The sequence below is a fragment of the Panthera onca genome, chromosome E3, assembly GCF_046562875.1.
Source record: "Panthera onca isolate mPanOnc1 chromosome E3, mPanOnc1 haplotype 2, whole genome shotgun sequence".
In the NCBI taxonomy this organism is placed as follows: domain Eukaryota; kingdom Metazoa; phylum Chordata; class Mammalia; order Carnivora; family Felidae; genus Panthera; species Panthera onca.
In genome coordinates, this window is record NC_138354.1 from 29765909 (window position 1) to 29788376 (window position 22468).

At 44.3% G+C, this 22468-nt stretch overlaps 1 protein-coding gene across 1 annotated transcript in view; it reads left to right on the top strand.

The window, feature by feature from the left end:
- Nucleotides 1-22468, top strand: part of PARN (poly(A)-specific ribonuclease) — a 166500-nt gene that overhangs the window by 42803 nt on the left and 101229 nt on the right. The window contains exons 19-20 of the mRNA XM_078440069.2: nt 18026-18081; nt 19466-19552. Coding sequence (XP_078296195.1) covers nt 18026-18081; nt 19466-19552 — 143 coding nt within the window. The remainder of the gene's footprint in view (nt 1-18025; nt 18082-19465; nt 19553-22468) is intronic.

The window sequence follows — 22468 nt, forward strand, 5'->3', positions numbered from 1 at the left end:
ATGCAACGTTGTGTTAGTTTCAGGTGTACAAAGTAGTGACGTTATATTTACATACATTATGAAATGCGGTCATCCCTTCTCAACCCATTTAGACAGTGGGAAAAGCACTTGCTTCTTTGAACATCTCTTTCTGTGTTAATAATGACCTCATTCTAAACTTCCATGCATGTTTGATTTATGACATTAACCTTGATTTTGCCATTTTTTTCAAGATACCCTTGTAGAGAAACATCCAGAAATGGCCATCAACATTTCCTCAAGTGGTTGATTTTAGAAAAATCTGTAAATTTTTCTGAGAGTTTATTTGTTTGGCACCAGGCTTTTCTCAGCGTGAGCTTAACTAAATATTGCACAGTCCTAACATAAATTTGGATGGAAATCTAACTGCCTACATATGCAGAGAACGTTTTGTTCCTCTCTCGCCAGATTTATGTTTAAAAAGTAAACCTTGAGGGGGAAATAAACTGCACCTATTTCTGCATTATTCGGAATTAGCATTTGGCTACATTAGTTATGCCTTCTTGGGAAGTTTTTATTGAGAGCTATCGGGAGCTCCCTGAGACAGCTGGCGTTGGAGAGGTCTGCAGAGACGGAACGAAGCGTGAGGTGCTTTCTGAGCCATATTTGTCTAGAAGATCGTCCTGTGAGGATTTTGCATGCTGCCATTTTGTCTCTTTCATGGTCCCGGGCACCTCCTACATTTCTCCTTCCTTTGTTGGAAACCGAAGGAAAGTCCTAAAGGAGTAGAGCAGTGGCAGTCCGGATCAGACCACTGCTGATGATTGGCTGTGTGGAGTGTGCCCTTCGTTTATGTTGTAGGCTCTCTGGGCAGGAAGTGATTCACCTCCTTTTAGAACCTTGGTCAGTTTTGATCAATGCGTGGAAAACCAAACTTCGAGAAGATCCTTTGGTCAAATCCTTTTAGGCTGGAAAGAGCTAAAAATACTCTCTGCTTTCACTTCTTTTCATACCACAGAAGGCACAAAATCAGGCTTTTGCCTTAGGTTTTGTTAATAGTCATCTGTGTCTGCAAGGCACGTTGAACTCTCGCTCGATAACCTTTTCTGAAGGTTTTTGGGAAGGTTGTTTTCTATTGACCTCATTTCTTGGAGGAAGGAAATGAGCAAATCTTTTATTTTGGCTAATCTCTGCAAGTAAGGGAATTAAAAAGGAAGACTTGCCTGCAGTTTGCTGTAGAGGATGGCCGTCTTGTTCTTGACACAAGTGTCCTGAGTAGGAACAGGATTCCTCTAGAAATCTAGGCCTTCCTGGGATGACATTGCTGGATTTTGTCCCTACACTCGAGGTGAGGACAAGCCAGAAGAAGGAATGATAGGCTCTTGGGCAAATTGTTTCCTCCCCTGTAAATTGGGGATAAGACTATTCATCTCCCATAGAAGTTACCAAGATTGCATGAGGTGTTAAAGTTCATTGCCCAATATTTATTATTTTCCTTTCTTGAAGCATAAGAGAATTTAGCACGCTGGGGATCTGAAAAGGAGATGCGGTGGTGGATGTGTTTTGTGTTAATGGTTTCATGATAAAGAAGAAAGTTGGTTATCACATGGATATAAAATTAGAGCACATGGAAAGTGTTCACTCTTTTTTTTTTGAATGTTTGTTCACTTTTGAGAGAGAGACAGTGGGAGTGGGGAAGGGGCGGAGAGAGAGGGAGACAGAGAATCTGAAGCAGGCTCTGGGCTCTGAGCTGGCAGCACGGAGCCCGATGCGGGGCTCGAACTCATAAACTGTGAGGTCATGACCTGAGAAAGTCGGACACTTAACCGACCGAGCCACCCGGGTGCCCCAGCAAAGTGTTCACTCTTGCTTGTACCCACCTTTTAGTGTTTGCCTGTGAGAAATCAGGTGGTGAGGAAGTGTTTCAGATTGGTCCATGGCGGAAGCAAGTTTGCTTTGGTTTGGAGCATTTATATTAAAGTTCTTTTAGTCAGATGAATACGGCAGTTTTTGCAAAAGGTTGTGTAGGTACCAGTAAACGTGATTAGTGTAGAGGGGGAGGGGTCATTATGATGCCTGAAATAAAACACACCGTGTTTTTTCCCATTTCCTCTGTGGAAAGCAATCACATGCTCGCCGCAAGTTGTTTTTTTTCCTTTTGTTTAAAACCTCTATTCATTATTTTATTTTATTCTACTTATTTAATTTTATTTCTTTAATTTACATCCAAATTAGTTAGCATATAGTGCAATCACGATTTCAGGAGTTTAGGATTCCTTAATCATTCCTTTAAGATTCCTTAAGATTCCTTAATGCCCCTTACTCATTTAGCCCATCCCCCCTCCCACAGCCCCTCTAGTAACCCTCTGTTTATTCTCCATATTTGAGTCTCTTATGTTTTTCCCCCTTCCTGTTTTTATATTATTTTTGCTTCCCTTCCCTTCCCTTGTGTTCATCTGTTCTGTGTCTTAAAGTCCTCACATGAGTGAAGTCATATGATATTTGTCTTTCTCTAATTTCGCTTAGCCTAATATCCTCTAGTTCATCCACATAGTTGCAAATGACAAGATTCCATTCTTTCTGATTTCCAAGTAATACTCCATTGTGTGTGTATGTATGTATATATATCTATATATCTATATCTATATCTATATAACTTAAAATTTTTTTTTTAATGTTTGTTTATTTTTGAGAGAGACAGAGATAGAAGGTGAGTGGGTTAGGGGCAGGGAGAGAGGGAGACACAGAATCCGAAGCAGGTTCCAGGCTCCAAGCTGTCAGCACAGAGCCCGATGTGGGGCTCAAACTCAGGAGCTATGAGATCATGAGCTGAGCTAAAGTCGGACGCTTAGCTGACTGAGCCACCCAGGCACCCCACATCTTCTTCTTTTTTTTTTTTGTTAATTTTTTTTTTTTTAACGTTTATTTATTTTTGAGACAGAGAGAGACAGAGCATGAACAGGGGAGGAGGGTCAGAGAGAGGGAGGCACAGAATCTGAAACAGGCTCCAGGCTCTGAGCGGTCAGCACAGAGCCCGACGCGGGGCTGGAACTCATGGACCGCGAGATCACTACCTGAGCCGAAGTCGGACGCTTAACCGACTGAGCCACCCAGGCGCCCCCACATCTTCTTTATCCATTCATCCATCGATGGACATTTGGGCTCTTTCCATACTTTGGCTATTGTTGACAGTGCTGCTATAAATATTGGGGTGCACGTCCCCCTTCGGAACAGCATCCCTGTATCCGTTGGATAAATAGCTAGTAGTGCAATTGCTGGGTTGTAGGATAGTTCTATTTTTAATTTTTTGAGGAGGCTTCGTACTCTTTTCCAGAGCGGCTGCACCAGCTTGCATTCCCACCAACAATGCAAAAGAGATCCTCTTTCTCCCGCATCCTCACCAACATCTGTTGTTGCCTGAGTTGTTGATGTGAGCCCTTCTGATGGGTGTGAGGTGGTATCTCATTGTGGTTTTGATTTGTATTTCACTGGTGATGAGTGATGTTAAGCATCTTTTCATGTGTCAGTTGGCCATCTGGATGTCTTTTTTGGAGAAGTGTCTATTCATGTCTCTTGCCCATTTCTTCACTGGATTCTTTGTTTTTTGGGTGTTGAGTTTGAGAAGTTCTCCACAGATTTTGGATAGTAACCCTTTATCTGATATGTCGTTTGCAAATATCTTCTCCCACTCCGTCGGTTGCCTTTTAGTTTTGCTGATTGTTTCCTTCACTGTGCAGAAGCTTTTTATTTTGATGAGGTCCCAATAGTTCATTTTGGCTTTTGTTTCCCTTGCCTCCAGAGACGTGTTGAGTAAGAAGTTTCTGTGGCTGAGGTCAAAGAGATTTTTGCCTGCTTTCTTCTTGAGGATATTGATGGCTTCCTGTCTTTCGTTTAGGTCTTTTATCCATTTTGAGTTTTTGTGTCTGGTGTAAGAAAGTGGTCCAGGTTCATTCTTCTGCATGTCGCTGTCCAGTTTTCCCAGCACCACTTGCTGAAGAGACAGTCTTTATTCCATGGGATATTCTTTCCTGCTTTTTCAAAGATGAGTTGGCCATACGTTTGTGGGCCCCTTTCTGGGTTCTCTATTCTGTTCCACTGATCTGAGTGTCTGTTTTGTGCCATCGTTTTTTCCCTTGTAATATATGCGTGTGCATCACACTTAACATCAGAGAGATTCAGAACTGAAGGACTATAGGAAAACAAAATATGTCCTTTCTGTCCAGCCCTTTCACTGAAAGTGGGGAGAGCTACACTCATTTGCCCCATTTGCTAGCAACTACCATTCGTACAGAGCAGCGTGGAGTGCTGGATCACTCGTGAGTTGTCCGTGGGCACAAGTGTTTGGAAGTGCAGACCCTGCTTGTCTCTCGAGAGTGCTACCCAGTCACCTGCCAGGTGATGGCTTATCCTCTTCCTGGTGGTCCCTCCCTCATACAGAAGGTGCTGGAATAACAGGAGGACGAGCCTGCTCTGTTCTGATTCCCTGTATTGGCTCTCAGTTTTTAGCATCCTGGCTGATGGGTCAAATGTGTCTTTACTGACTGTTCAGGTCGAGTATAAGTTAAGTCTGTCGTTAGAAGCATTACAGTGATTTCCCCCACCATGAGACTTCCGACATCCCAACATAAGTGAGAGTTACAACACAGTTTGTGCCATTGGTAAGGCATGGCTGGGGCTGTCACAACAGTCCGCATAATTGGTTCCATTTGCTTCTCAAATTTTAAAAGACTTGTTTAACTCCTCCAGTAGAATTGTTTCATTTTGGGATATCGGGTGGTAGCACAGTGCACTTGTGGTCTGTGTGGTCAGGTACCTGGGTTTGAATTTGAATCCCAGTCCCATTTCTTAAACCTGTGCCACCTTGGGCAAGTTACTTACCCTCTCTGTGCCTCAGCTTCCTCGTGTGTTAACGGAGAATGTTCCTGCTCATTTGATAGGCCTGTAGTGAGCGTAGAATGAGAGAATGTCTGTAAAGTGGACAGTGGCTGGCAAATCGTGGTGCCCGGTCAGCCTGGGGCTGCTACACTGCCGTGGAGACATTTATACCTGGAGGATGTGCTTCTCTGACCAGCTGCCAGGAGCACACACAGGGCTCTTTGACTTTCATAGAAGACACCCTACGATCATCCCTCCTGTGCTGCCCACACCCTGAAAGTGCGGTTCTCTATTCACTTACGAGCCTTGATCAGCAAAGGGAAGGCGGGGAGGAAAGGCCGCCTGTAACTGAGTGGTGTCCAGGGAGAGGACCTGAATGTGTTTTCTTCTTTTCCTTATTGCTTTTGTCCTTTGAGGCCTGTGGTTGTTTCTCAGCCTTTGTGCTGCGTAGCATTTCCAGGTGTGGATTTTTACTGGGAGAAGAGAGCAAAGAGATAGCATTTACTTAGTGCCCTGTGGGAAGCTGTTTCTTTTTATTTTTTTTTTAACAGCTTTATTGGGATGTAAATTCACACACCATATAATCCACCCATTTAAAGTGTCCGATCCAGGGTGCCTGGGTAGCTCAGTCGGTTGAACGTCTGACTTCGGCTCAGGTCATGATCTTGCAGTTCATAGGTTCAAGCCCTGCGTCAGGCTCTTTGCTCACAGCTCAGACCCTGGAGCCTGCTTTGGATTCTGTGTCTCCCCCTCTCTCTGCCCCTCCCCTGCTCATGCTCTCTCTCTTCCTCTCTCAAAAATAAATAAATGTTAAAAAAAGTAAATAAATCATGCAATCTACCGGTTTTTGGTATATGACATTATTACTTCTTTTAAATTATGGTAAAATACGTGTAACATCCAATTTGCTGTTTTAAACACACATTTTTAAGTGTACAATTCAGTGGCATTAAGGGCATTCACAGTTTGGTGCAACCATCATCCTGTATTTTAAGAGCTTTTTCCTCACCCCAAATAGCAACTCTGTAACCTAAGCAATAACTCCTCACCCCTGCCTCCCCTCAGCTCCTGGGACCTTCTTCTCATCTACTTTTTTGTCTTTATAAATTTTGTTCTTTTCGTGAGCTGTTCCTTTTTGAGCACCTCATTGCTTCAGTGAGATTTTAATCTGTTAGAACAGATTACACTTTGCAAACACCTGGGGCATCTTTCTTTCCCATTTGTTTGCTGTCTTCTGTTTCCGTCACTTCTTAGACACACGCACCTCGAGATAGGTGGATGTGACGTTGTGCGAGTACCTCGGCCGAGGGTTGCTTGTTGGCAGGTCTGCGGAAGCCTGACGAGCGGAGCAGAGGCCTCAGGCTGGGCCATCCCGCCACGCTACTGGGACAGTCATCCTTTGCGCCGCTGGGCTTCTGCGTCTGGGAAACAGGGTTAATAAACTTCCTCCTGGTCGGGTCGACCTGTGGCTGCACCGCGGCATCGGCGAGGCCGCTCAGCGCGGCGTGCGGCCTGTCGTGGGCGCAGAGAGTGCGGTTGGTGCTGTGACTTTGACCGAAGTGAACCTCCAAGAAGGGAACGTGATTCTCGTTTTTCCTGGTAGCAGGGGCAGTGGTAGATAAAGCAAGCAGGCTGTGTGTGCGTCGCTGAGTTGTCTTGGGGCCGAGGTGCACGATGCCCATGAAAACCTTTCTGTAGACGACAGCAGCCCGGGATCTGCTCAGAGATCGCCGCCTAACTGTCTTCGCGTCGGAGTGAAAAAGGTCTTGGCGCGAGGTTGGGTTGTGAATGGGAACCGGAGACTCTGCCCGTGTGCCGGTCACACTCGCGTGTGTGGAGACTTACGAGGCCGGCGAGGCAGCCAGGTGAGGCACACGGTGTCCTCCGTTCGTCCGCCACCGGAGCGGCTGTGCCGTGTGCGCGTCTCTTGCCCCAGCAGCCTCCGGTGATGCCGGAGCCGAGGAGGTCAGGGAGGCTGGACGGAGGAAGGCCATGGCAGTGGTGATCGTGGGACCCTTCGTGTCCAGTGGGCTGGCTTCCCCAAAAACATGTAGCGGTTGTCCTTTAATTCTGTCTTCGCGGTGCTGGCATGAAGGGGTCATGTTCTCTGCCCCTCACCTTCTTCCATAACTGGATTTTGCACCAGGGACAGGGAGCAGAGTCCACCACTCATTCTGAACTGAGTAGAAGGGTACTGTGGTGCTATCGTGGAGGTGACCTTTTCGTCCTAAAGAGCCAAGCAATAGGAGTCCAGGGGGTGCCCGGGTGGCTCAGTGGGTTAAGCGTCCGACTCTGGCTCAGGTCATGATCTCGCGGTTCATGAGTTCGAGCCCCACGTCGGGCTTCACGCTGACAGTGCAGAGCCTGCTTCATTCTTGCTCTCTGCTCTCTCTCTGCCCCTCCCCTGCTCGTGCTTTCTCTCTCTCTCTCTCAAAATACATAAATAAACTTAAAAAAAAATGGAGTCTGGGGGGCGCCTGGCTGGTTCAGTCGGAAGAGCATGTGATGCTTGCTCTTAGGGTCATGAGTTTGAGGCCCATGTTGGGTATAGAGATTACTTAAATAAATAAAAGAAAAAAACTTAAAAAAAGAGCCCATTTTCAACTTCTCCAATTTGTGCAAATCTTGGAGTCTGGCACCATGAGGAGTAAAATCACAGCACTGCAAATGCTTAGAGCAGCCTCCCAGATTCCAGAAGGATTAGAGCCGGTTTCTCCCTAGCTTCCAGAATGTGTTTTACCCTAGTACACAGGATGTATTTTATCCTCACATACCTTAACCAAAGCCCTTTGTTTATTAATTTTTTAATTTATAAAAAATGTTTATTTATTTTCAGAGAGAGCGAGAGCACACGCACAAGCGAGAGAAGGGGCAGAGGGGGGGAGGAGAGAGAATCCCAAGGAGACTATGTGTTGTCAGTGCAGAGCCCAACTTGGGGCTCGATCCCATGAACCGGGAAATTATAACCTAAGCTGAAATCGGGAGTTGGACATTTAACCGACTGAGCCCCCCAGATGCCCCCAAAGCCCTTTATTTAAACCCGAGTCATGTTTGCTTCACTTTTGGTTCCCCGAGTTATTAGGATAGAAAGAATCTCCAAGAATTGACTTGGTTTGATCACCCCAGGAATTCTTAAGTACGTTGGTTTTCAGGAAGGTAGAAAACCGCTGAGTCTCGGGCACATTAAATTCTTCTCAGGCCTTTAGTCTGGCTTAAGACGGGGACCCTGTGGTTGTTTCCATGACTTCTTCAGGGAAGAGAGGGCTCGCCTCAAGTTAGTATCTCCTTGTCTAATTTTGACCTTGCTGTCTTGATTGCTAGAGATCAGCTGAGATGTGTCTGCGGCTTTATCAAAAGGCTGCTTTTGAAGAAAACGTAAGGGGCACACCGCACACACCTCTTCTTGTGTTGTCAGCCCCGCGGGCCCTACGGCGGCTGTGCACCTGCTGGGCCGTGCCAACCTTGTGTTGGCTCTCCTTACTTTAAACTACATTTCCCCCTGGCTTAATAACTTGTTTATCCTTACGATAAACATATCACTTGTAGAGGTAAAAAAATCAACCAACCCCCAGGTAGGTATGTAAGCAGCTCCCTCTTCCACAGAAGGGTATTGTATTAGTTTTCCTGTTGCTGCTGTAACAAATCACAGCAAGCTTTGTGGCTTTAGACAAGAGGAATTTATTCCCTATTCCCTTCTGGTCTGGAGGCCAGAAGTTTGAAATCGAGCTGTCGGCAGGGCTGCATTTCCTCCAGAGGCTCTGGGAAAGGATACGTCCCTTGCCTGTTCTAGCTTTCGGTGGCTGCTGGCAGTCCTTGGCTTCTGGGCAAGTCTCTCCACTCTCTGCCTCCATGGTTACATTGTGGCTTCCTCTGTGTGTGTGTGTGTTCTCCCTTTGCCTCTCTTGCAGAAGGACACTTGGGCTGGCATTTAGGGCCCACTTGGGTAATAGTCCAGGATAATGTTCTCAAGAGGCTTAACAGTGATTAATTACATCTGTTGGGACCCCTTTTCCATATAAGGCAACATTGACGGGTACCGGGATTAGAGTGTGTGTCTTTTTGGCGACCACCATTCAGCCCACTGTAGGCTGTTAGTAGTAAAGTCAGCATTCTTAGGTATTCCTCGCCTTGCTTTGGCGCAGAAAAACCAGGAGGTAGTTATTTTTAAAACTATGTAACATTTCATTCATACAATTCGAGGGTCACCAGTGTACCTAATATCTGATAGTGGCTACCCCAAAATCATCTCCGTTGAACACCTTCCACTCTTCGGTGAGTTCCCTACATCATTTATTCACATTCGCTCTAATTGCTTCCAGCAATGCTCAGAGGTAAATAATAATGTCCCCACTTTAAGTTCTTAATTTTTAAAAAATTTTTTTAACATTTATTCATTTTTGAGAGACAGAGTGTGAGTAGGGGAGGGGCAGAGAGAGACGGAGACACAGAATCCGAGGCAGGCTCCAGGCTCCGAGCTGTCAGCACAGAGCCTGATGTGGGGCTCGAACTCATGGACCACGAGATCAGGACCCAAGCTGAAGTCGGACGCTTCACTGGCTGAACCCCCAGGCGCCCCTTGAGTTCTTACTTTTAAGTAATCTTTCCACCCAAAGTGGGACTCAAACTCACAACAACACCAAGATTAAGAGTCACATGCTGTACTGACTGAACCAGCCAGGTGCTCCAATCATGTCCCCATTTTATTTTTTAAATTAATTTATTTAGAGAGAGCTCACAAGTGGGGGAAGGGTGGAGACAGAGAGAGAGAAAGAGAGAGAATCTTAAGCAGGCCCCACACCCAACATGGAGCCCAGTGCTTACAACCCTAAGATCATGACCTGAGCCAAAATCACGAGTCGGATGTTCAACTGACGGCCCCCCAGGCCCCCCAGTCATGTCTGCATTTTAAGGCTAAGACTGTCTGCCAAGGGTCTCAGAAATGGCAGAGTCAGGGATGACCCAGGTCTGTTCTCACCCAAGAATGGTTTCTTCCTCCACAGCACGCGGTTTCTAAAGAGTCAGTTCTGTGGTGGTTTGCTCATTTTTGTAAGAGACGGTGCCAGTATCTTTGAAGGGTTTCCTTTTCTCTTGGGGTTTGGCCTGAGCAGTGATCATAAGAGATATTGACTTTGACCCCTGGGTTCTGCGGGACTAGTTTCCTGTGACATTTTACAGTCCACCCTTCCACAGGCCGCACGCATGACGTCTTTGTATAATGCTTAGTTTAACGTTTTTATGTGATGCCATTTGATACGGTTCATTTGATGGGGACTGTTCACATGAGCTGCTGCTCTCACCCCCCCTTCCTTGTTTCTAGTGTTGTATCTGTTTAAGAAAGGCCATGAGTTGGCTTCAGGACAGATGTCGGGTAACGCTCTATTTGTCAAAACATCAAGTGACTATAGATGGAGAATTGGGTGCCTCCCGCCCGAGTGAAATTAAAATAACTGATGCCACAGCCAGTCCCTTCCAGCCAGCGGATGTCTTCGTATTTTACACGAGAGCTTTAGCGAGCAAAATAAATGAGCTTGTTTTGTGAGAGATGTCTGCATGCTTCCTACCCTGGATGATGAGATTAGTTTTTTATGGCACATAAATATGTATAATGATGAGCCCTTGCATACAGGGTTCTCATGAAGTGCTTTTCCTGCTGTGCCCTGAAGGAAATACCGAGACCGTTTGCAAGTACAAGAGAGCTGGCCGCCGTTAAAGGTTGCAGTTTTCCTTTGGAAGGCTCAGGACGTGGGGCGAGCCTCAAGTTAATTCACTGCTCACATTGTGGAGAGATTAGATTTTACTCCCCATCTCTGTATCCCAGTCTTCAGTGGTGTGAGGGGAATGCAGTTTTACTTGGAAAGCTCTTTTCTGAGACAAAGCTTCTTAGGAACAGAAGTGCAGTCTGGAAGAAAGCACTTGAGCGAACGCAAATGTTTAACTCATCGAATGAAATCCTGCGTTTCTAGGAAGAAGAGCAAGGCGTTCGGGGGCTAAAGGTTTTTCTTTTTGTTGGGGTGGCAGGAGGTGGGGGCAGGGATCAGATGAGTACTGTTGTACTTTATTCAGACGTGCCATAACATTAGAGATCCTTCCAGATCATTCAGACCTGGGTGTTATGTGTACGACTCTGATGTTACAGGAGGCAGACTCTCGTATTCAGGCGCCTATAGGTCTCCCAGGCTGGGATGTGCCGGTTCGGGAGTTTTCCTGAGGGCGATCACCGCGCGTGGGGGCAGCTGTGCCTGGGAAGCCCGAGGCCCAGGCAGCCCACGGTAGCAGTTCTTCCTGCATTGCAAACAGGGGAAGATTGTCCTTTTCTTTTCTTTGAAGATTATATTATTTATTTTGAGAGAGAGAGAGTGTGTGCGAGTGGGAGAGGGGCAGAGAGAGAGAGAGAGAGAATCCCGAGCATGCTCTGCACTGTCAGCACAGAGCCCGACGCTGGGCTCCGAACCCACAAACCATGAGATCATGACCTGAGCCGAAACCGAGAGTCAGACGCTTAACCAGCTGCGCCACCCAGGCGCCCCGGAAGGTTGTCCTTTTCGTCTGTTGACAGCCTGGCTTTCCTTGCGGCCTCTCCTTCCCATTGCCTTGACATTTCAGCCTCCCCGCAGCTCTTGCTCAAACGGCAGCCTCATTATGTGTCTGGGCTTGGTTATAATTTAATCGGCCATGAGAGCATTACCAAAAAAATGTTTCTGGGACCTTGTGTCTGAAGCTCTTGCTTCCCCTGGGGCTTGGGTAGCGACTGAGGACTAAAAACGTGACTCGTCCCTGTTTGTTCCTGCTGGGGCTCCAGCCTCAGCATTTCACATCTAGGCTTTGGAAACAGCTCAGGTTACAAGCCACACGTGAGAGGGGTACCCAGCAGAGGTGGGTGGGCATTACTGTAGAGCTGGTAGTGAGAAGCTTTGGGCCTGAGTCCTGTCTCTGCTCCCGTGGTGGCCAAAGGGAAGCCAGTGAACTTAGAAGAACCTTCCTCCTTCCTGGTCTGATGAGACTGGTACTTATCTGCCTGTCCCGCAGACACCAGATGAGATAGGGTAAACGTACAACAATACATTTTGTCTTTCTGGCCAGGCACTTTGTGCTTCATGTTTTTTTGTCTCATTGAAACACAAAATACCCACTCATAATTCCACCAGCCAAAAAAAAAAAAAAAAAAAATCCCCTCACTCTAGAGCATGTCTCAGCAATGTGTTTTCTGTGTCTGTTTCATTTACTAATTGAGATCAGTATGATTCTTTACTGATTGAGACGGTACTCGTTTTATAATTTTGTAGCTTAAAAAAATACAGTGATGAATTTCCACAAGACATTCAAACCAGTGGCCAGCATCACGTAGATGGCTTTCAGTGGTTCGTCAGGTGGATGTATCATGGTCCTCTTACAACCTAACCTTCGTGTTTGGGCCTCTTGTCAGTCACCACGTCCTCTGCACTGTGATGGGCATGACCGTTTTTTGCCAGTTGCTTTTTTTTTTTTTTTTTTTTTTGAGAGAGATGGAGTGTGAGTGGGGGAAGGGCAGAAAGAGAAGGTGACACAGAATCCGAAGAAGGCTCCAAGCTCCGAGCTGTCAGCACAGAGCCCGACATGGGGCTCAGACCCATAAACCATGACATCATGACCTGAGCTGAAGTCAGACGCTTAACCCACTGAGCCACCCAGGCAGCCCCCTGCCAAGTTGCTTCTTAAAGTGGCCATCGACACACTGCTCTGATTTGCTTTCTTTCTCTACCTTTGGATTTAGCCCTGGAAAGCATGTTACTGTGGGAGCAGAATTAAATATTTTCTTTCATTTCCAAATAGAATCACTGATCTTATACATAGTTGTGGTTATGCAGAATTTCAAAGAACTGTAATGATCTTTTCAGTTCCCCAAGATTTGAGCCTCTTGTGAATAGTGTTCCTGAATCACCTTTGGGACTTCTTGCGTGCATTTTTGAATATCACTTTTGCCCTCTTTGTTCGTTGTTTCTATCTTTCTTTCTCTTTCTTTCTTTCTTTCTTTCTTTCTTTCTTTCTTTTTCTTTCTTTCTTTCTTTCTTTCTTTCTTTCTTTCTTTCTTTCTAATATTTATTTATTTTATTTCTGAGGTGGGGGGGGGGGTGGGCAGGGAGATAAGGGGAGACACAGAATCCAAAGCAGGCTCCAGGCTCTGAGCTGTCAGCACAGAGCCTGATGCTGGGCTTGAACTCATAAACCCATGAGATCATGACCTGAGCTGAAGTTGGACACACAACCGACTGGGCCACCCAGGTGCCCCTGCCCAGGTCTTTGTTTTCTTTAGCAAGAATTAAAAAAAAAAAAAAAAAATTAACATTGATTTTTGAGAGATAGACAATGAGCAGGGGAGGGACAGAGAGAGAGGGAGATACAGAATCTGAAGCAAGTTCCAGGCTCTGAGCTGTTGTTAGCACAGGGCCTGATGTGGGGCTTGAACCCACGAACCCTGAGATCATGACCTGAGCCGAAGTCAGATACTTAACTGACTGAGCCATGCAGGCGCCCCTGCCGTCTTTGTTTTCTTGAGCTTAGCTGCACAGAATGGGTTAACACTGGCATCAGCTTGGCAATCCGTTTTTATTCACCAGACAACTAGGGAATGATAGTTCAGAGAAGCCATAGTCCAAGGCAAGCTGTCGTGTCATCAAAGAATAACCTTTAATCTAAGTGTCCTCCTTTGAGCAGCCCAGTGTGCTTTGTGGTTGCCAGAGTCAGAGTCTGACACTTGCTGGTGAGGTCAGAGAATTTCGATAAGGTTAGAGGTGTCTGATTCCGTGTGTCGGGCATGTTACTCACGCCAAGTGTTGGCCAATCTTCGGTGCCGCGTTAGTGCTGAAGTTTAACGCGTGATGCTAGAGGTGTTCATCTGTAGCCAGTTCACAGAACCGGGGGGACTTTTGCCTTAAGGTGGCAAGAGAGTCATATTAGTGATCTTTTTGCGCCTTTCTAAAAAATGAGAACCACAGTTGTCAGCAATAATGTCCCCGCAGTTTAGCTCTTGCAGAGAAGCTAGTTGCTGGTCACAGTTGACCTCCTGGTCTCAGGGAGTGGTGGAAGACTTATGTCATTGCTTCCTTGGTTTTTGTTTTGGTAGTTTTGTGTTTTTCTAAGCCAGACTCATTTAATGTACACACATCATTAAGACTGATGCTTTTTTGGAGCCGTTGGCACAGCTTCTTGGTCCTTCTTATGCTGGTTGATTACTGAGTCATCATTAATGGCAATTAGCACGAGATTGAACATGCTCTTTTCCTGTTCTCTCAACTTGGTGGTTCTCAGTCTGTAGAGTTTCTGAGTCGGTAGGTCTTCGGTAGGGCCCGGGGATTTGCCTTTCTAACAGGTCCCCAGGTGGTACTGATACGGCTGGTCTGGGGAACCCCATTTTGATAAGAACTCAAGGTTCTGGGCTGCTAAGAAGTTTTATACCTGGAATGAGCTTCTTCAGTGACTAGCAAGCCTCCTCACATAGTCTAGGTCCCAATGTCATACTGCCCTGGGCTGGAAAGGATATGGGCAGATGGCTTTTCGTGAGTGCTATGCAGCATATGGGAGACTTTACAGATAAAAACATTGTGCACAGTAGCCCATTAAAGAGGCTGAGCTGAAGTTACCTCGTCTGATGAGCAAAAGACCTTGGAATTTGCTGTGCTTTACTGTTGGATCTTTCCAGACGTGTTTGAAAGCCGAGATAAACAGCATCATGAATCACTGGAGAACACTAAAAATCTGACAGACGCCCACAAGGGTAAACTTTGTTTCGCAGCATCTAGAATGTGAACTTGAGTTTAGAATAGAATCTTGGTATAAAATTGGCGATTGTACCAAATAGGAGTTTTAATTTTAACCTTTGATGGAGTTAGTAGCGTCAGCCCTTTTAGAGGGTAGGTGCTAAAATAATATTTCATCAGAAAGCTTGCAGGGATGTGGCAGGACTTCTGCCCTGTCGTGTCTGTACTCAATTACAGCCATCTTGAATCTTCTCGACAGTAGAAATACCATGTTGTGCAAGTGTTGGTCCAAATGTCTTTGACACCCGCAGATTCTGAAGGCCTTCGGCAAGAGCATTGTTTAGCACAGTTCATGGCCAAGGAACACTCCTGAGCGTATTTACCGGCGTTTCTGCCTGCCCAGTGTGTTGTCTCGTGTGTTAGAATGAACACTGTCAAGCAGATGACCCCCGTGTGAAGTCTTTGATCACATCATTTCAGGCCTTTTGACAGCCAGTTTGTATGAGGCAAGCGTACAATCAGATGTTGTAATGTTTTACTTCAAAAGGGCAGGGATGTGACCAGAGCGGTGGCTTGCAGACAGCCTGGCACACAGAGGTGGGGGGGCCACCGGGGAGTTGACTTTGGTTCAGTTCCACCGACGCTCAGCTACGGTTTTAGGGTCGGTTTCCCAATGACACAGCTTTCTCCAGAGTTGCACTTGGCCAAGTCACACGCGCACTTGGTTTGCGTGTTCTTCCAGGGTTTAGGGCTATTCATTTCTCTCTAAAGCCCAGACACGGAGGCATCGGGGAAGAGTGAGAAGCGCTATTAATAATTTATTTGAAAGGGGTTTCTATTTAGTGAAAGTGTTGAGCAAGCAAACAAGATAGTGTGGAATTAACTAACTTAAAAAAAAAATCTTTGTGGAGTCTTTTTGCCAAGGACAGATTTTTATTTATTTCAGTCAGAGGAAATATGAGAGAACAAATAGCCTGTATGTTGGGTGACGAAAGATACCTTTCAAAAAAGGGTTTGAAACACTTAGGTGGTGAGAGGGATTGGGGAAGTCTCCTTTTTAAGTATAATTCTTGTTGCAATTCATAGCACCGTTGATTTTCTCAGTGTGTTAGTGAGGTCGCATGATTTTAGAAACAAAATGATACTTTAAAAAAGAAATCAAGCAATTTCATTGCTCAGACATGTGATTTTACTTTATATTCCTCTCTCCACGACGGGTAAGGTGGGGCACAAGATTGATTTAAGTGGCATTTTCAGTCAGGTGTCTCTGGCAGTCTCTAGTTCTTTCCCCTGGGCCTCCCAGTTCTGCTAGCCTTTAGTTTATTTTTTAAGTTCGAAAAGTAATAGTGGGGGCACCTGGGCGGCTCAGTCAGTTAAGCGTCTGACCTCGGCTCAGGTCGCGGTCTCACCATTGGTGGGTTTGAGCCCCGCGTCGGGCTCTGTACTGACAGGTCAGAGCCTGGAGCCTGCTTCGGATTCTGTGTCTCCCCCTGTCTCTGCCCTTCCCCTACTCATGCCCTCGCTCTCTCAAAAATAAATAAACATTAAGCAAAAAATTTTCATTGTTAATTTGGATCATTTAATGCTGTTAGAGAAGATGAGCTATTATTTACTGACAGCCCAGTGTATTATTGAACCTAAAGGTCACATTTGATTTTTTGGGGTGTTTGTGTAGCAATGAACATGTTGATTCAAGCTTTTATTCTTCTGTTGAAATTAGAGTAAAAATTTTAAATTATTTTTATGGTGCTTGCTATGTTGCATTAACTTTTAAATTAAGGTTTTTTTTTTTTTTTAATTTGGTTTTTAGAATCGGGGACTATCTCTAAATTTACTAAATGGAAAATTGAAAACTTTATGAAGCATAAAAATATTGAGCCTTCTCACCCAGGAGTAACTTCATAGGTTCTGGTCGGCAGTAGTAGTAATAGCTGCCATCAGTGACAGACTCCTTTGTGACGGGTGCTCTGTGCGATAGTGTCTTCTGGGGTCCCAGGTAGTGTTGATTGAATTGGGTAAAACGGCTCCCAAGGGCGCCTGGGGGGCTCAGTCGGTTAAGTGTCTGTCTTTGGCTGAGGTCATGATCTCATGGTTTGTGAGTTCAAGCCCCGTATCAGGCTCCATGCTGACAGTGCAGAGACTGCTTGGGATTCCCTCTCTCTCTCTGTCTCTGTCTCTGTCTCTCTCTCTCTCTCTCTGCCCCTCCCCTGCTCACGTTCTCTCTCTTTCTCTCTCAAAATAAATAAATAAAAACTAAAAAAAACAAAACCAAAAACGGCCCCCAGAACCAGAATAGTATATGCTTGAGCCTAAATTAGTGAACTAAAAATAAAATTGGTTTCTTAGCCATAGGATTTGGTTTATTAAATTGTAGGCCAGGCAACAAGTTCTTAAACCACAGAGTACCATGGCTTTGTTTTTTCTGGCATTAACCAAACAGTGTTATTTATACTGATGGTTCCATTTGTAAACTAGATCATGCCCTGCTTGGCGTTTGAATGCCTGAATAATATGCCTTAATTGTGGGTCAGTGAAGCCAAACTAATTGCTTTTTGGGCTCTTGGATTGCCTTTTTAATTTGCTGTATAATGCAGTCTCCACCAGAAACATACCATGTATTGTCATCTAAGCAAAGCTTATTAAAATCTTACAGACAACGAAATGCCTGATATTTTGTCCATAATCTTGCAAATAAAAAAATTAAATGCATTACAGAGAGTTGTAAGTTACAAATATGCTTTTTTGAGTGCCTTTGTATCTGTTTCGGAAAGTATACATAAAATGCCTGTTCTACGTTTTATATCAGTGTGATTGCTTTCTTTACCACGGATTGTTTCGCTTTGTGCTTTTAATATGTTTTAAATGACAGTAATGGCATGAGCTTCTAAGATGGTCACTTATTTCAGACTGTGCAATTCACCCAATAAGATTGGTATTGGTATTCATCCAGTGACTTTCCGTTTCAGTAAAAAAAAAGACAAGACATATTTGCTATCATTCTCAGTTCTCCAAACACCAGTCATAGGAGTTCCCTTTATAATTTGTAGGGACAGTTGTTCAGAAGTCGGTAAGATCGTTAGCATTCTCTGATACTTGTTTTCTCTCAGTTTCTCTCAACTAACAAGCAGACCTGCAGAGGACTTTCTTTTGACTCTCTGGTCACTAATTTCGTCCATGTAGCTAATATTTATTGAACAGCTGCTGAATGCCAGGAACTGTTGTAGGTGGAGGGATGCCACAGGTTGGTGGTTGGTTGGTTGTTTTTTTTTTTTTTTCTATTTATGATAAATATTTAGTCCTAGAGAAAAATCTTTGAGGTGAATTGTAAGAGCTTTTTAAAATGATTTTAGAAATGGAGTAATATATTTAAGAAGTGTCTACTTAAGAATTTAATAGATGCCTATGTCGGGTTTTCAGTAGAAATTAGCCCATTACCTGTTTTTCTTTTCTTTTTGTAGGTTATTTCTTATGAGAGTCATGGATATCCCCTATCTCAACTTGGAAGGACCAGACTGTAAGTGAATTTGTATTTTCTCTTTGCATCTGCACATGTAAGTGTGTGGTCTGGAAGGGATAACAGGAAAAGTACGACTGAAGAAAGAGCTTTATTTACTTAAAAATAGGCAGTGATTTTGTGGTGGATATGAATACTATACTTAACGTAATGGTACCCTTGGGTCTTGATTAACTCATCTCTTGAGTTACATTTTCCAGTTTATGCATGAGTTGAATGTTGAAAAATGTATATCTTCTCTTCATTATTTCGTTTTCACTCAGAACTCTAAATTCATCATTTCCCATGATAAATTTTGAGATGTGTTAGCTGTGTTACTAACCATAAGTTCTCTATTTTCCAGTTACTTGAGTATGTATATTTTTTGGTTGGGTAGGGTTTTTTTTTTCATTTTCCTTTTTCATTGAAAACCTTGGAAGTCCAGTCCTTTAGGGAGATGGTTACTGCTGCTTCAGATTAGTTTTCTACTTCATCCTCCTCACCTTCCCACTTTTCTTTTCCATTGCTTTCTTTTTTTTTTTAATTTATTTTTATTTTTTAACATTTATTTATTTTTGAGAGACAGAGAGACAAAGCGCTAGCAGGGGAGGGGCAGAGACAGAGGGAGACACAGAATCTGAAGCAGGTTCCAGGCTCCGAGGTGTCGGCACAGAGCCCGATGTGGGGCTCGAACTCACGAACTGCAAGATCATGACCTGAGCTGAAGCCGGCCACTTAACCAACTGAGCCCCCCAGGCACCCCTCCATTGCTCTCTTTCTAACCTTGGTTTATGGGCCTCAATCCCTGCCATTGGATATAGATGTGGGAGAACTGTAACTGATGGTAACAGTCCTTGCGGTGATGATCAGAGGACATAGGTGTTGCATTCCATATCAGAATTCTGTTTCGGTGTACTCTTGTCACAAGAATTCTGCCACCTCAGTGCCCTCATTCCTGGTTTGTAGCCACGAGTAGCCAGAGCGGTTCAGTCCTAGGACTACCTCTGCTTAAACTCAGCCCATTGAATGTGGATGGTGCGTTACCTACACATGCAGACAACTAGATTAAAAGGAGAAAGTTAAACACTCAGTGAAATATCTTGAACAGAGTAACCTTTTATTTTTCCCCTTTAAATAATTTTCATGGGAACTTCATGAGTTCCTGTGGTCTGCATAGAATTGTCAGGATTCAAATTGTTGTGGGTTCAATAAAGTATCAGAGCCCGAGTCGAGGGTGAGATGGCAGAGTGCTGCCGTTCCAAAGAATACTTTTAGGAGTTGTTTGGTAATCATGAGTCCTTCACAGCAATTCCTCAAGTTAGCTTGGAGGCAGTTCCTTTAAAGAACCACTGGTATATCATTCACTTTTCAGCTGTCAACCTTTTATCCAAAACTTGTCTCCTAGTGCAACCAAAACGCGATCATGTTCTCCATGTGACATTCCCCAAAGAATGGAAAACCAGCGACCTTTACCAGCTTTTTAGTGCCTTTGGTAAGTAAATCACAAGTACATATGTACTTTTAGGATTTTGCTATGTTTTTGGTCTGTGCAGGTGGCCACAGGTATATGACAGCTTCAGCTCGGACGTGAAAGAGTATTGCTCTGCAAGAGTTTAGTCGCACTCATGGAGTATTTCAGGGTTTGATATATTGCTATTTTTGTGCTAATGTGACCTGAGGAACTTTTAATAGCGCCCCACAATAGAGTGCTATTATTAATCCACGGAAAGCAGGATACTATTACTGTGACTGCCCTTAGTGCTGACCATGGAAAATAAATCTAGGCAGAGGATAAATCATGTTTAAGATTAAATTCAGAGAGAACGTCTGTTTCATAAGGGCAAGTCACGGCTTGACACTGAATAGTCCAAGCACATGAACACAGATGTTTAAGAGGACCTAGATAGGAGTTATGAGGGCGGTAGGGCACTGTTTTATCAGGTCAGGTGACAGGTGGAATCGAACAGTCTTCTGAGGAGGGTTTATAATGACCCTTCTGAAGTCTTCAGCAGTTCGTCTTTAACCAGTGAAATATTTAAGCTGTTCTCTTTTGAAATTTTAGGTAAAGGCAGCACGAAATCTAAATGGCCAATACTAAGACTGTCTGTTAATGTTTATGTACCTTTTCACCGGGCTAATATCCTCTAAAATGTAGCCATTTAAAGAATATCTGAAGAGTTTATTAAAAGATGGTAAAGTGTTTATATTTTAACATTTCATGTAAAAAGCAGGTACAAAGTAGGATTCCTATATAACTTTTTTTGTTAACACTTTGTATAGAAATCAGACTGAAAGGAAGCTTCATGCTATTACCACTGACTGTTTTGAGTTTTTTTATTTTTCATTTTTTTAGACAGAGAAAGTGTGAGCAGGAGCAGGGAGGGGCAGAGGGAGAGAAAGAATCTTTTTTTTTTTTTTTTTTTTGAGAGGGCACAAGTGAGCAAGGGGCAGAGAGAGAGAGAGAGAATGCCATGAGGGACAGAGAGACAGAGAGAGAGAGAAAGGGCTCATGTTTCTTGTCCCAAGCAGGGATCGAGCTTACCCGAAACGGGGCTCATGGAGAGAGAGAGGATCTTAAGGAGGCTCCACGCTCAGAGTGGGGGGTCCAACACAGGGCTCGATCCCACGACCCTGGGATCATGACCTGGGTTGAAATCGAGAGTCAGACGCTCACCTGACTGAGCGACCCAGGCGCCCCATCGCTGACTGTGAGATAGGCTTCTTTATGCTTTTCTGTATTTCCTAAAATAAGCATATATGTATTAGATTTTATAAGCAAAACACTTTACAGACTTAACTTTTAGAAACATAAGCGAAACAAGGTATGTTTCCCAGTCTTTGCAGCCAGTCTCAATGATGTCTGAAATTCTGGTCTTCCTTGTTAATTTAAATACAGATCTGGAAATGCAGTTGAATTAGTGGCTAATTTGTTTTGAGAGCTTTTGATGTTGTTGCCGTTCTTTCTCGAATTTCGAAGTGCTTACCCTATTTAGTCAACCTTTAATTGGGTAAATTAAGTAGAAGGCTCAGGGGAGAATTTTGTTTTCTTTTTTTTTTTTTAACATTTTTTTTAAAGTGTATTTATGTATTAGAGAGAGAGAGAGAGCACAAGCAGGGGAAGGACAGAGAGAAAGGGAGAGAGAGAATCCCAAGCAGGCTCCACGCTGTCAGTGCAGAGCCCAATGCGGGGCTTGAACCCATCAACCCTGAGATCATGACCTGAGCCAAAATCAAGAGTTGGACATTCAACCAACCGAGCCACCTAGGTGCCCCTCAATTTTTTCTTTTTAAGTTTATTTATTTTGAGAGAGCAAAAAAGCCTGGGTGGGAGAGGGGCAGAGAGAAGGTGAGAGAGAATCCCAAGCAGGTTTTGCACTGCCATCTTGGAGCCTGATGTGGGGCTGGAACCCGTGAACTGTGACATCATGACCTGAGCCTAAGTCAGACGCTTAACTTGACTGAGCCATCCAAGCGCCCCTGTTTTCGTTTTACTTAAAAAACAAATGAGTTGTGTGATACTGGGCAGATAATCTCTCTGTGTGTCTGTGTCCTAACCGGAGATGCTGATGATGCCACTTACTGTATTCAGCATTTCACGAGGACTAAATGAGCTAATTCGTGGAAGGCATTTAGCATAGTTTGTGGCCTACAGCGACTAAATAAATGTTGACTATTATTATTTATCTAAAACACACACAGTAGAGAAGGGACTTTAGTCATTGAGGAAGTCATTATGGTACCTTGCTGTGCAACAGGAAGTGAGTTTTTGTCCTATGACAATGAGTTCGCAAGCATTTGTAGCCTTTGAAAATTTCAGCAGGAATTAAAAACATTTTTTTTCACTACTAAATTCTGGTGATGTTTACCCAGTTTTAATAATTCCAGTCTTGCGTGTCTTTTGGAGGAGAGCAGTAGCAGAATAATTAGGCCTCTGCTTCCCCTTCAGTTTTCCCGAGCTTCTGCCCCACCACGCCTGTCCTTCCTTCTTCCCAGCGCCCTCGTGCCTTCTGTCTGTCTGCAGGTGGTTAGCCTTTCTGGAAGGTCTGTCTCTCTTCATGTGAACATCACTTGGTTTCGCTTGACTGCTTTCTGCCCCTCTCGGTTTTTTCTTGCCTCCGTTAGTCTGTCTTGGTTTCCTCTCTCTGACACCTTCTTTTCTTTGGTCCTCGTCTGTCTGCTACCTGTTTGCTTTACCTGGCCTTGAGATCAACGTTGAGTTTTTCTCACTTCTTGCTACTTGGATTCCTTTTGTGTTTTCCAGTTGTAATTTTCAAAGCTTATGTATCTCCTGAAATGCTTAATGCAGTAAGTGCCATCGTCATCATCTGATGAGGACAGAGATGCAGAGAGATTATCTGTCCAGTATCACACAAGTCATTTGTTTTTTTTAATTAAAATGAAAACAGGG